General features: G+C 38.9%; 1 protein-coding gene and 1 long non-coding RNA gene across 4 annotated transcripts in view; one reads left to right on the top strand and one right to left on the bottom strand.

Annotated features, from left to right (window-relative positions):
- rai14 (retinoic acid induced 14) overlaps positions 1-15,165 on the bottom strand; it is a 56,521-nt gene that overhangs the window by 27,317 nt on the left and 14,039 nt on the right. For all 3 annotated transcript variants that reach the window (XM_047372499.1, XM_047372500.1, XM_047372501.1), the window contains exon 3: positions 1,584-1,714. In XM_047372499.1, the coding sequence (XP_047228455.1) occupies positions 1,584-1,714 (131 nt within the window). The remainder of the gene's footprint in view (positions 1-1,583; positions 1,715-15,165) is intronic.
- LOC124872465 lies at positions 7,818-14,649 on the top strand. Its single transcript, XR_007039293.1, has 3 exons — positions 7,818-7,982; positions 10,469-13,618; positions 13,770-14,649. It is a non-coding gene; the product is annotated as an uncharacterized LOC124872465 (long non-coding RNA).

Genomic DNA, 15,165 nt, shown 5'->3' with positions numbered 1-15,165 from the left:
GCTCAGCTGCAGAAACATCTAAGCAGAGCTAGAAAAAGAAGAAAAACCTGGCAAAAATCTGGCAGTCCTGCTTAATGGCGCTCAGATTTCACGCCACTTTCCATCTAGAACAGCAGTGAGTGCTCAAAGTGTGATCAAATAAAAATGCCTTTTAAAATACTTAAGACTTGGATTCCCTTTCTATGTATTTCTCATCTTCAGATGTTTTGTAGGACACCTTTAAGAGCCTATTGCAAGCACCTCTCACATAATTACAGCATTAAATCTCTTGGTTTAATTTAATAGATTTACTCATTTATGCTATTTGTTTTGAGAGTAGGTGTAACATCGATATTACAAACCCTTGCACTGTTTTAAGAAAAACAAAAGAGCCGTATTAGTAATGATACCATAACGGTCTACTAACAGTTTCAGTGCACCTACAGTTTTGACACACTTGTTCCACAGGGGTTACAGGTACCAATTACAGTTTTAAAGTACTGCCTTGTGTCCATGAATAGAATAACTATCAACCAGTATGTGAGGAATGTCTGAATTGTATGTGCTGTTCGTGCATATGTATGAATGTGGCAATCAATACAACCCCCTTTCACCTCAGTGAGCAGAATGAAAAAAATAAATGACCAGTGCACATGGCCCTCCTCCCCTTAGTGTGTACGTGTAGGATGTGCACACGCACAAAGAAGCACAGAACTAGGTCTGCACGCCGTTTAAAATGGTCTTTTTTCACCATAGAGTTTCTGTAGACTCTACATGTGTTCTGAAAAAAATTGACTTTCAGTTCCAAACCACCACAGTCCTGTTGATGTATCAAGATCGTGAGTGTGCATCCATTTGAGCGCCCCAGTGTTCCACTTACATGCAGACAGAGGGTCCAGGATTAGTGCTAGTCGTGAAATAAAAAGGCTGTTTGTTTCGGCTCACGAGAATCTGAATATTTGTTTCTCACTGCATCTGATCCTGTTTCCATGCACCTAGCTCTGTGTGAACTGCTCAGCAACTCAATGTGTGTCAGAAAAAGAAAAAAAGAGGTCAAATATTAACACTGAGCCTCTGTGTTATCAACAATCTGTAGTGGCGAGGCAACAAGCTCCCCCGTCTGCACAAATTATACGTTTTTGAAACACTGAATGCAATGCAGGTTGCATGAATGTCAGTGTTTTAAGACATTTTTGGGGCTGCTAATTCAATTTTTATGTTGTGCTGTGGAGCATGAAAGCAGTTTAATAAGCTTGGGACTATGGACATGCAGTTTTTTGTTAAATCCTATATAAAAAAGAAAATAGAATAACAGACTCTGCAGTTGTTTTTACGTTATTATGAGCATACGTTAGGCTGAGCCTAACATATGCTCATTCTTCACAAATCCCTCCAGACTCTTGTCTTTTGTTATGTTAATGAGTCCCTCTGCAGAATTCCTTTCTGTGAGCAAAAGATAGATTAGGATTCTTGTGCATTAATTAAACAGTTGTTACAAACAGCTTTATGTGATTTGGGGTTTTCCTGAGACTCCTGTACCTGATTTATAAAACATTCAGCACAAACAAAACAAAACCTCAGCAGACGTTCGAAGAAAAGCTTACGCTGATTTCCCCTCGCCGTCCAGCTTAGCAGCATTGGCACCTTTTTTCGTAAGAAGCAACACAACTTTGTCCACCTCGCCATGCTCCACTGCAGCAAGCAGACGCTCGTCGTTTTTGTTCCATTCGTTAACCTAAAGGAACATTTGAAAAAAAGGAGATAAGCCACCAGAATCAAATATAAAAATACAGCATTCACAAAAACACATGTGAAATTAAAATGTATCAAAACATTTTCCTGTGATTCTTTTTAGAAGCTCATGTCACAATGTGGTAATGCAGAAAAGCATCCAAATGACTCATTTCACATATTGTGCAGAAGCCTCCACATTTTTGGCACCCCTGGTAAAGATGGTAAAACACCTTTAAAATAAATTTAACTTTTATTGCAGCTGCATAATTTCACTCTGGAAATTCTGCTGCTGTTCTCTTTCTGCAGTGAGTTTCTGACATGTTTTTATTCAACCACTAAAAACAGGCATAGTGTTTATACTGGGAAGATAAACTTGAGTCCTTGTCCAGCTTCTTTGTCACAGTTCAGTTGTTTAAACCTTAACCATTACAGTAGATATGGACAGGTTTAGGCAAACGACTATTTTATCGTAACCATGTCCTAACTTAAAAATCAACAAACATCTGCGTGTTTTATTTGACACGTTTGCTTATCTTTCCTACATTTAAGGATAGTTTGAAGAAAACTGTCATGCCACATTTATTCCATGGGGGAAACAGGAAATCTTGGATTACTAAATAGGATTTCCTATACCTGCTTATTAATTTAGAAAAGTACGATTAAACTGCGCACGGTGGCGCAGTTGGTAGCACTGTTGCCTTGCAGCAAGAAGGTCCTGGGTTCAATTCCCGGCCTGGGGTCTTTCTGCATGGAGTTTGCATGTTCTCCCTGTGCATGCGTGGGTTCTCACCGGGTACTCCGGCTTCCTCCCACAGTCCAAAGACATGCCTGTTAGGTTAATTGGTCACTCTAAATTGACCTTAGGTGTATGAATGAGTGTGTGCTTGGTTGTTTGTGTGTTGCCCTGCGATGGACTGGCGATCTGTCCAGGGTGTACCCTGCCTCTCGCCCATAGACTGCTGGAGATAGGCACCAGTTCCCCCGCGACCCACTATGGAATAAGCGGTAGAAAATGACTGACTGACTGACTGACGATTAAAAAATGCTTCAGGTACATTTAGTTTGGAGGAATTGTTGGGATGCCAATAACCGTCACCCTAACCCTCAACAGCAATTCATAAAAATAAAAATAAATCTTTCCCCTAATGCAGGGTGCTGTTTGGAGACCCTGAAAATTTCCCACTGCGGTTTAAATATTAAAAGTCTAAAGAAAAAATCCAGAAGGCTGAGACCTGAGCAGTGATTCTCAAATGTTTTTTCGCTCTGCTGTGGCATGAACACACACATTATTTCCCTTTATAACTGGGTGAGCAAAAACCTGGACTAGATCCAGAATGAATTTGCACAGAAAAACAACGTACACAAACCAAATGGCCACATATCTGCATCACTGATAGGCCATTAACACTGAGACAAGTCATCCACTGGAAAGCTTTAACCATGACCTCACTCAGATTCCATGCTAAATACAGTCAGGTTTAATGATATAAAATATAACAGAGCAAGTTCTAAGAGCAGACCACCGCAATAAATTGGGATCGATTTGGCATGGCAAAAGAGCATGTAAAATTATTAGGAGAACAAAGTGGTAAAAAAAATGCATTTGAAGTACTTTATGAAAGCAGGAGGTATAAAAAGGAGAAAACTGAACCATTGGCCCACACTGAGTTGGCAACACAAGGTCATTAGTCAGCTCTCCCTGCAGCCACCTGTGCGCATTAGTCTGCAGTCCAGTATTAGTATCTGACCTGATAGCCCACTGACCTACGTGTGGAAGGTGGCGGAGTTCTGGCTCCATTAAAGCATGTGGTGGGACACTGAAGCGTGTTTTAGAATGAGCAATATGCCAAGTTATCACTGCAGGGTGTAAATCACCTTTAGGGCAAACACCCAAGTGCAACCACTGCAGTACATTTTGCATGGCTGGTGGAAAATGCAGGGCTATAAAAATCCCCTCTATCACTGGAACAGCTGGGGTGACCACTGAGCTCTGCTGCCTAGGACACAAAGTCACTAACATGGACAAGTGACATAAATACTGGGAAAAAAACAAAGACTCACAAAAGAGAATTTTCTGATCTTTTAATATAAGAGCTTTGAGTTGACATTTACTGGCACGCCTGGAGAATGTGTGTTAAAACCATTAAATGTATATGACACAGAACATTTTACCAAAATTCAATCTTTAATTTGACAACAGTTATTCAGTAAGTGTGGTCAAATTAAATTTCTTCTTAAGTTTGAGCTTTTCGGCAACAAATACTCCAGGTGGATCTTACGTGAAACAAAGGATGGAAAAGCATGCCCACTGTTGAGCACAGAGGAGGGTCTGTGATGCTGTGGGTTTCTCCAAAGTCTGTGTGCATAACCGTGGGTATGTTCTCACATTAGAAATGATAAACAGACACTTAAGCTCGTTCTCAGAATTAATCAAAATCACTGCAGTACAGCTGTACTGTTGCCTCATTGATTAGCTGACTATTAGGCCTTTCTCCAGGAAAAGTCTCCACCAAAATAAAAGCATGAATTTCCTTGCACAAAGTAACTTGACAGTACCCTGACAAATGTTGGATAACTGAAGAAAGCCAGAAAAAAACATTTTTACTTTAGCTCAACAGTCATTTAAAGTCTTACACTTGTAAGACTGCATGGTATCATAAACTCTTAGAAACTGCGGGACCTTGGCCAGAAAACTGAAAAGCGACTGTCACTGGGTCATTTCATGAAGACAAAAGTATGGCCAAATCAACACAGAAATGGTTCACTAGATGTAAAAATAATCTTCTTGTGTGACTATCTCAGTCCCCACACCTAACTCCTACAGAGAAGCTGTGGGGTGACCTGAAGGGAAGAGGGAACCAGAGATGCCCGAGAACACTGGAGGATCTGGAGAGATTTTGTAAAAATGAAAGGTCAAAGATCTCTCTCTCTCTGTATGCTCTAACCATGTCAAATTATACAGATGACGGAGTGCTGCCCTCGTGGCAAAAGGGGAATGTAAAACGTTGTAGCAGCAGGGGTACAAAGAATTGTGTCATCAATAGTTTTAATTAAAACAATTATTTCTTAACATGGGATTTTTTTCCCACATTGAATAAACATACTAAACACAGTCACATTTTTTCCTTTCAAAAGTAGCATTGACTGAGCATACACTGATCGCAGTTCATTTCTACAGTCCCTTTTATGGACAATTGGACTATTTTCATTTGAACAAAAATAACTAAACTTAAGTCCAAGAGAAAAAACTATGAGAAATGTTTTTTAAATAGTCCAAAAAAAAAAACATCTGTCACTGTGAGCGGCGAGCACTGAAACGCAACACAGTAGGAGACAAAATTGTTAGAAAACATCCCATATGGTGTACAGGTTCAGGTTTCTTGTTTTCATGGAACTGGACTGAATTTCCTTCTTTCTGCCTGCAAGAAACGTCCCATGATTTTCTTAGTCATGTGTTTTTCATTTACTGCAGATGGCATGTTTCATTAAATATGGTGAAAGTTTCTATAAGAGTAAAGAAAGTGAAAAGAAATGTGCACATCTGAAGATATCCTGTGGGACAAAAACAAACAAACATCAAAGGAGCATTGTTTACATTATTCATTTGCTCTAATTGAAAAATATGCAGCGTTTGTTCAGCTGAGGCCAGCACTCCCCTTATCTTGTTTTGTGGATACCAGGAAGGGCAGATCCAACGGCTGTAATTGAGCGCCTTTATGATCCGGAAACAGTGACAAAATAAACACCCCCATAAACGACAGACTGATTAACAGAGAGAGTTACATTATGAATTGTTAATTTATGCTCATTATTACCTCAACCTAAAGTTATATACCATGTTTTGCCTAAACCTAACTAGTTATGTACCTCATCAGGCCCAAAACAATAAATTGCAGTGAAATCCTTTGATATTGCATCTGATTCTGTAATGTTTGCACAAGCCAGTCAGGAATAAATCGATCTTAATCTTCTCATTTACCTTAAAGTAAACTTTACTTTGTATATGTAAAGCTCCCAGACTGAGTGGGGACTTGTCGAGTTGATTTTAAACCAATAAATGATGGAAGTTCAGCTTCCTGGGGGTTCCTCTCCTCAAACTGGTTGTGTCTAGGAAATAAAAATCACTGCTGCCCATTGAATTTTAATGTCAGTGAACTACATCTGTTATATTGAACACAATAAAACGAAACACAATGTTACCCAAGAACATAATTGCTTGCCCTTGTTATCTAATCTTAACAAGCAAAACCTGCTGATATAAAATCTAATGATAATACTTTGACATGCTAATTTGCAGAGTGAGCCAGGTTTTGTTCAAATATGATAAATAGATAAATAGAAGCTTAAATTACTGTATATTAAGAGTGAGGCCAACGAGATTACTCAATGTTCCCGCATTATGAAAGCCATTATAAAATGATTAGTAGTAGTAGCAGTAGTGTGTACTGGTCTACTCACCAACATACTTCCTGTGTCATGTTTATGTCCTATGTTTTCGACTATAAACTTTAGTTTTAAAGATAGTACTTTATGTCTTAGAGAGATTAGCTGGATAAATAAAATCTAAAAATCTAATTAAATAAATAAACAATAGAATTATTTATATTTTTAAGTAGTGATAGTAATTCATATTAAACATACAGGCCAACCACAAGGGCTGTGTTAAAATATCTATTTTTAAAGTTTTTCTTACCAGCTGTGATGATACAGAATAAAAGTTTGGACATCAGCTTTATTTTCTTTAGAACTAGTCTGACATAAAGGATAGTCCTTTTTAACCTCTAAAATTGTCAAAAATATGAGAAAATCCTCAACGTAAAAACTAATGCACACATCTGTATAGCTATGAGACAACCGTGGACAAACAAAACAAAAGAAGGGCAGTCAGGCCAGAGCAGAATGACATTGACAGCACCAGCCTACATTGCAGTAGACAAGTTCAAGTGGAGCGGAATGCACTGCTCCACTTTCGGGCACATACAAACGAAGTGTCGTCTCAGAAAAGCCGATGAAAAAAAAAATCATGTGCTGGAAAAGTGCAAAACCAGAGCAGCCTTCAACCCAAACAACAAAACACAACAGGGTTTAACAATGGCTGGTTAACAGTTCCCTATTGTCATAAAGAAGGAACACATTGCAAACTTTAACCTCTCTTACTTTTTGTACAAAAAAGGCTGGATTTCAAGAACTGTATTACAGTTTATTGCCTATTATAAATATAGTTGTATTTAACTTAATATAACCAACAAATCCCTAGAAGTTAGGTGTTAAGATCAGAGTTTACCAGCAGGAAGTAAAATTCCCTTCCTTTCCTGCTGTCAGTTGTGTTTCCTCTTGTTCTGTCCGTCCCCCACCGCCTCTATTTCAGTGTGTCCCAGTCTTTCTCCTTATTGTGCTGGAGTGAGTGTGTTTACATTGGAATCGGGTGTGTGTTCCCTTTCTGTCCTTAGCCTGATACTCATTAGGACACACAAAGAGTGAGCTGATAACACTAAGTGTTTCCTGTTTGTCCAGGCCTGAGGGTTTTCTGCGAGGACAAGCGAGTATAGAGCCACTGTGTGGAAGGAGTTAAGAGGCAGTTCAAGGGTTTGGAAAGACATGCTGAGGGACAAAGAGATAATGAAGAGGTTTAATTCCCTCTGTTTACAGCTTGTTTATTCCTCTTTAACCTTCTTCTTTCTTTTCTTCCACTGACCCTTTTACTAGAAAGTTTAGACAAGTTTAGTTTTTTCATTATTTGTAAAATAAAAATAATTAAACCATGTATGTTTTTTGTTCCATTTCCTTCCATTCAGATGCCTTTACTCTGATAAAATCCAGTTCAACTAGTTGCCTTAAGAAGTCACCTAATTAGTAAATTTATTCAACCTGTCTGTGATTTAATAGCAGTATAATTACAGCAGTTGTGTGAAGACCTCAGAGGTTTGTTAGAGGACATTGGTGAACAAACACCATGATGTAGAGCAAGGAACACAGCAGACAGGTCAGGGATAAAATTGTGGAGACGTTTAAAGCAGGGTTAGGTTGTAAAGCAATCTCCCAAGTCATAAACACCTCAGGGTACAATGTCCAATCTATCAACTGAAAATAAAGAGTATGGAAAACCTAACACAACACAGTCGTCCATCTAAACTGACAGACTAAGCAAGGAGAGCATTCATCAGAGCTGCAAAGATTCACAACTCAGATGGAACAGTCTTTTGGCAACTATTAGTCGTCCACTCCACAAATCTGGACTTTATTCAAGAAAGTAGGAATGCTCCGATCAGGTTTGTTGCTACCGATTCCGATACGATCACCCATGAGTGCTGATCACCGATACCGATCACATTAATTTTTCTATTTAGTTATAAGAGCTACTGGCTAAGTGATTTGGAAAAAAAGAACCATAAGATCACCTTAATTTAGACAAAAATGTGTTTTACTTACTTTTTCAAGAGAAAAAAAATATTTTAAAAAACTTGCAGGCACAATGCAGCAACTTTCAGTCAAAAGGACAACTGAAAACCTGCTATCAGAACTACAGTCTTTAACAGATTGAAAACATTAAGGCTCTCAACAGGCTAAATAATGCAGAAAGTCAAATAAATCTCACAACATTGCCTAAATCAAATAATGTCAAGTAAAAAAGGAAACATTCAAACTCAAATGCAGGTTGCATTCAAATAAACCATCATAATTCACTAAATTAAAACAACCTGAGACAATGGCTAACTGTTTTGGGCATGAGCAAACTCTGCTGTGCAATGTCAAAGAAAAAAAATAAGTTTGTACCTTTCTTATAATTTATCAAAGAATTCCATACAATGGGTCTGTTCCTTCATGTGTAAAATAAAATAGCCCATTTGCTACTTAAAAAACATTCATATGATCTTAAAGACCTTGAAACAGGAAAAACAGCACAAGTGAAATTAAGTGCTATTGTTTTGAACCGGCAAAAAATGTTAAGCAGCATTTTACACGTGCTAAATGCCTATTGCCTGTTAGTAAGCATTGTGGGAAGATTCTTTTTAGTAAAGAGAACCATGTCAGCTTTTCAGTCATGAGGGTATTCCTGTGTTCGTCCACGGTGTTGGATGGAGTGCTGAATAAGCGTTCACTCTCCACACTTGTGCAGGGTGCAAACAGGTAAGCTCTAGCTACTTTAGCAAGGTGTGGAAAGTGTTCCTTATTAGTTTTCCAATGATGATGCACTCAGAGAGATGGGCTTCTCTGAGAGGTAGATTATCGTCTTGGGTGGTGTTGCAGTGTCAGCATGAGCCTACTGCGTGGTTTCTTCTGCCAGGATTTCACCAAACATTGAAGGCAAGGAATCTGGAGGAGGCACTTTATCTGCTGGCTCCCCTGTGCTGTTAGCTTCAGGTTCTTGGTTTGGGTCCCTCTGAGCAGCTTCTGTCATCAGACCAAGAAGTGGTTTCACCATGTTTCTGGCATTGTCTCTCGGTATCTTATGTACATTATCCTTTGGAATATGCCATGTTTGAAACATTTTCTCAAATGTGGCTACTAAAGCAATGGCAGTATGGGAGCCAGAAAACTCCTGGGCATGCAGAACTGCTTTATGAAGCTGCAAATCTGGATCAATCCAGTTAGCTGTTAAACTCAGCATCGACACATCCGAGCTCCATATATCAGTTGTGAAACTTATAGAGGATGAGACACCTTCTTTAAGGAGACGTTCGATGTGAGAGAACACTGTCTGGTGGAACACAGGCAGGGCTACGTCAGTGAAATATTTGCATCCCGGTAACACATAGCGGGACGAGTACGAGAGCAGTTGACCAAACCCAATGTTTTTAACCACTGAGAAAGGCTGGTCATCTTGCTCAATGAATTCAATTATTGTTCGAGTTATTTGATTAGCCTTGTAACTATAACCCTCATATTGGCGAGTGTTGGCAATTGTGGGTTGTGTTAACTGCCGTCTGACCGCTGCAGTTGTTTACTTTTCATTCTCTGCAGTGAGCCTTGAAAACTCATCACATTCCGCCAAGTGCTTGGTCTTTAAATGTCACATTAAATTCGTTGTGTTGAACATTTTGACGTGCTTCCCCCGCAAGGTATTTTTTTGTTGCATGTGTCACAGGACGCAAACTTTACATCACTCTCACTGACAGTATGAAAGTTCCACACGGTAGACGTGTTTGTTTAGGTTTGCTGCCTTGCGCTTGCGCAGTGTGAAGTAAAGGGGGAGATGCACTACACTGCACACAGGGCCTCTGCAGGCTGCAAAGTATGAGTTACAGGTAATCGACTTTTGTGAAAAACATTGATCGGCATACACACGATCACATACTTTTTGACGGAAAACAGCAGATAATTATCGGCGGCAGATCGATCGGAACACCACTAAGAGGTGTTTTTTTAACAGGAAAAATGGAAAACATTAAACAGTACAGCCAGAGATCAACAATAGAACATTTTAGATCAGAGCATATTCATGTGTTAGAAAGTCCCAGTCAAAGTCCAGACCTAACTCCATTTGTCATCTGTGGCAAAACCTGAGAATTTATGTTTGCATAGGTTCTTCAGCCACTCTACTTCAGCTTTTTGCAAAAGGGAGAAAATGGGAGAAATGCCACTCCTAAATGTCTACAGATGTTACAGCCACACAGCAAAATATATACAGTTGTGTTTACATTGAAAGATGGTTATCCATGCCACACTTTAAAATTTATTCATTAACAAAAATCTCAAAGTCATATAAAATTTCGCATCCAACCATCCATTTTCTATTTCCACTTCTTCTGTACAGGATCGCGGGGGAGCTGGTGCCTAATATCTCCAGTACTCTACTGGTGAGAGGAGGGGTACACCCTGGACAGGTCGCCAGTCCATCACAAGGCAACACCCAGGACAAGCAACATGATTGTCCGAAGGCCAATTTAGAGGGACCAATTCACCTAACAGTCATGTTTTTGGACTGCTGGAGGAAGCTGGAGAACCCGGAGAGAACCCACGCATGCACAGGGAGAACATGGAGAAAGACCCCCAGCTGGGAGTCAAACCAAGGACCTTTTTGCTGCAAGGCAACAGTGCTACCAACTATGCCACCATGCAGCCCGTAACATTTCCTTTCCACTTCAATACTAAGAACGAATACTTTGTCAAATATTTGATGACAGAGAGAAATTGCTCAATGCTGTTGCATAATTATTAAGTAGCCTGACAGGAATGAACTCTACTACATAATTTAACTCAACAGGTTTACGTCCAGAACATAAAACTAACTCGACAGGGAAAGAAATCAGAAGGTTGATTTCTGACTTTTACTTAAGACTGCATAGAAAATCTTTGCATCTGGCCTATTCAGATAATACTACAATTCAATCTAAAAAAATAAGAAAATTGTTTTTAAAGGATAAATTAATTGGTCATTACGATACATCTTTATGAAAATCAAGGATTTCTGTTTGTGTGTGAAACAAAACATAGATCAAGAATAAATAAAAAGTATGCAGATTAAAACTCAGAAAAAAAGGAAAGGATGGAAAATAAAGAATAGCAGGCCTTCCTGTATCAGCTAGACAAGAGCAAGACGGCCAAAGCCATGCCAAATTACTTGGATAAATCCTTTCATCTGTTATCAGAGGGCAGGAAGATAACCCCCCCTCTCCTTTTTCTAAATCGTACACTAACCCACATTTGTCTTTTGTAGAAGCAAGAATGATTCAGTCTATGGGATTTAGTGCGAATGTAAAGTAGGTTAGACAGGAGTTAAGATGCAGCCATAGAAAGATTTATTTCCAGGGAGGAAGAACATGGATGCTGGTCAAAGACGCCACAGAGAAGAGACAGAGGAGTGTAGTACTGTCAAGAAGCAGAAGTGAACATAAGAGGTGAATACTGTACAGAATAAAAGGTGAAATTGAAGAGAAGACAGAGACTAACACATGAAGAGGCTCTCCCCTGCTTCCCTTCATAGGTGGTTGCTGTTGACCTCAAACCTCTTCTCTGCTGCAAAGCTGATGCTCGAATGTTCTGGAACAATACATTCTTTCTGTCAGGCTACAGCTGAAACTGCTTACTGCTCAGTGTACTACAAACACCCACTCACACACATACACCACAATTGTTTAGACTCTAAAACCAAGAATAAAAGAGTGAGCACTCTGAAAAGTTAAACAAAGACCAGATGGTTGCTCTTATAATGAAAGATGTTGCCATCTACTTCACAACGCCGGCCAATGAGGGCCTCACGGTTAGATGATGAAATAAATTCAGATCATGGGAACATTGTTCCCTAGCTGGGCATCCTTGTTTAAAAAACTGACGGTATGTCCACTTGCAAGTTTAATCACAAGTTTAATCATACTGAACCTTATATTAAATGATTCAAGGCTCTGTAAACCATTGTCACCAAATAAAAAGAAGAAGCTGAAAAATCAATGTAGCCAAACCAAATAAGTTGCGGTTTTCATTCCAATCATTCACTCTTCTTGCCAGAACCTGGTCCTCCCATTACCCACAATGCAACTCAACCACTAATAATCAAGTTAGGGATCTGGACGTGTCATACTCATGGTGGTTAATGCAGCCACAAACCACTAGAATAAAGCTGATACAAGGAAAAAAGACTTCTTTTTAACCTAAGACATATTTTTACTTATTTTATCAGTTGCGAATGATATTAACTTGCGTGATTCATGCAGCCTCTGTATAGCGAATTGTGGAGTCAGAACTCTGGCTCAACAAATTATTATTTGAATGTTTTTCTAAAAGCTAATTCAAACCGAACATCTTTGCCAAGTGTCTCTACCTGAAACTGCCAAGGAGAACTTAGTCATTATTTCCTGTCCTGTCCACAGGACTATATTAGCCTATAAAAATGTACTTCTCTTTCACAGTGTATTCATTTGACAGTCTTAACATGTCATTATTAAAATTTATCAAACATTGCAACATAAACCTAGTATTTTTTAACATTGTATACTGTAAACATACAATGGAAACAGGATACAGACAGCAAAGATATGTTTTAATAATAGACTTATACTTTGAGTCTATGTTGGATTTTATCTAATTAAATATAGGATAAAGATTCAGAATATAATTTAATTAAATATTTATTTGAAGGTCTTTGCTCTGTTGGAAATAGAGTACACTAGAAGTTTTAGAAGTACAGACGTAGCAGGTACGATCTATCCTTATAACACAGTCAGTGGGCATAAATATTCAGTGACGCATCGACCAGGCTTTTCCTGCTCAATACCGATTTCCTGCTTTCTTTGCAGTCTGACCTGCCTATTCAGATTTTGACCGGTTCAGATTTGCTTTTTTTCAAGGACATTAACACAATAAAAATACAGAAAGAAATGTGCTGTGGGTTCTTTGATAGAGGTAGCAATTTTATTGCCAACAGTAAATTTAGGAATTTTAAAATGATACTATTTTTTCCCCTAACCTTTACTTGATTTTTATTAAAACCTCCAAAGTGCAACAAATACACGTTCTTGGTTTATTTGTTCAGAGACTAAAAATATTTAGATGCCTTTAATGATTACGATAATAAATGGGATTTGTTCAGTATTTGAGCTGTCGATCACCAGTCGGAACCTTTCAAAAGAAAACTTGTTCATTTCTATCCCTGGCTGACAATTATTTAAAAAACAACAGTGCAGCTGCATGAATTATATGTAATAAAATCCAGATATGATGATGTTTTTATATTTTCTCTCTGGATTTTTCCTGACAGATTAATCATGCATTTTCCCTGCCATCTATCTGCCTAATCCTGTATAGATGGCTGGAGGCACAAGTCAACAGAGGTGGAGTACACCCTGGTCGGGTTGCCATTCCATCACAGGGCATGGAAACAACAGAGGAGAGAAAAACCATAAAACCAAACTGCCATCCCTAAGCTCCTTCTCGTCCGTGAAGAAATGACTCTAGAGAAACTCATAAGGTTAGTTGCCAACACTTTTCACTTTACAGCTGAACATGTGCTCTTTTCACATACAGTATGTAGTGACTGTGTATAAACTATACATCTAAGACTGCAATTTCCTTAGAATATGGTCAAAGGGGCTTATAAATCACCTGCCTTGTAATTTCAGGATAAAGCTGAAGGATTGATGCATACGTCCAGCGTGGGACTGTTGTAAGACGGCCAGTAAAAAAATAGCCTCATGCGAAACTTCCTCTAGATACGAATAGTCTTTCCTGCTCTATAAATAAACACTGCTGGACTTGGAAAGCAACCAGCCTCATTATACTCGAAGGTTGATCATAAAGTCACTGGAGTAGGGAAAAAAAACATTGCATCACTCATTTAAGACGAGATAAGGCAGGCAGTTTAAAAACAGACAGACACACACACACAAACACACACACAGATACAGCATAAAGCAAAGTCCTAGAGTCCAATTAAAACAATTCATTACACAGCCTCATCGGTCTTTGTGTCAAGCTGAAAGCAAAACATTCGAAAGTGTTTGGCCAGCTAAATAGTTCCTAAGTTGATTCCATAAACCTGCCTGTCACCTCCAATACCAGAAAGAATTTAAAAACCCACTTTTAAACATTTGCTGCTGTAAAGTTTTTCATAAAAGAATGTTTTAGTTTCTTCCATTGAAACGGATGTCAACATCCATCCATCTAGCTATCCATCTCTTTGTGTAAATGCAGTTCATGTTGCTCAAAAGCTGTCAAACTGAACTACTTGTCTGCAGTAAACCAGACTTTGGCCTTTGAGTCTGACGGCTCTGCTTAGCCCAGCGAGGTTTCTTGATTGTAGCCATTCTTTCTTCATCAAATTCATGTTCTCCACTGTTACAACTCTATGTTAACCTTTCATGTTACTATCTAAAGAGTCTTGAGGCTTAAAAGTTCTTCTCCTTCAGCTTCAGCTGTGGTGTTCAGCAAACATGTTTACATGTGGTAGCATGTTAATGCCACTTTGAGGCAAGCCTCACAATAAACGTTGGTTAAAACTGATGTGTGAAGTGCAACGCATTTGCAAAATGCATGCAAATAATATATTGGGCATCTTGAACGGATACAAAAGCTCACAGAGTGGTAAAGACATTAGCCCCATTGAGTCCACCCTTTTGTTCAGTAATCTACATGTTTCATTTCCCCTCATGATTAACTGAAACTTCCCGACACAGAATTGGGGGGTGAGGGGTTCAAATTGACCAAGCAATCTTAAACCCTGTATCCACTCCAGGAAGTAGTCACAAACCTGTAACCACTATGAACTGTAAGGTGTAGTACAGGATTATAGAATGAGTGTTGCATGGTACAAATCAAAGACAGCAGCAGCTGTTCAGTCCATGTGTCCACACAGACAGGAGATATTGTATCCTCCTCCAATTTCCATCTAATCTGAGAAATATGTGGATCAGCAGAATCTGATGCAGATAGCAACATGCTGAGGACAGCATAGAACTACTTTGCTTGTATTAAAAAAACTCAGGTTTCTTGTTGTAATGTGACAAAATGTGGAAAAGC

The sequence above is a fragment of the Girardinichthys multiradiatus genome, chromosome 8 (assembly GCF_021462225.1).
Source record: "Girardinichthys multiradiatus isolate DD_20200921_A chromosome 8, DD_fGirMul_XY1, whole genome shotgun sequence".
Lineage (NCBI taxonomy): Eukaryota > Metazoa > Chordata > Actinopteri > Cyprinodontiformes > Goodeidae > Girardinichthys > Girardinichthys multiradiatus.
This window is presented reverse-complemented; position numbering and strand designations above follow the sequence as displayed.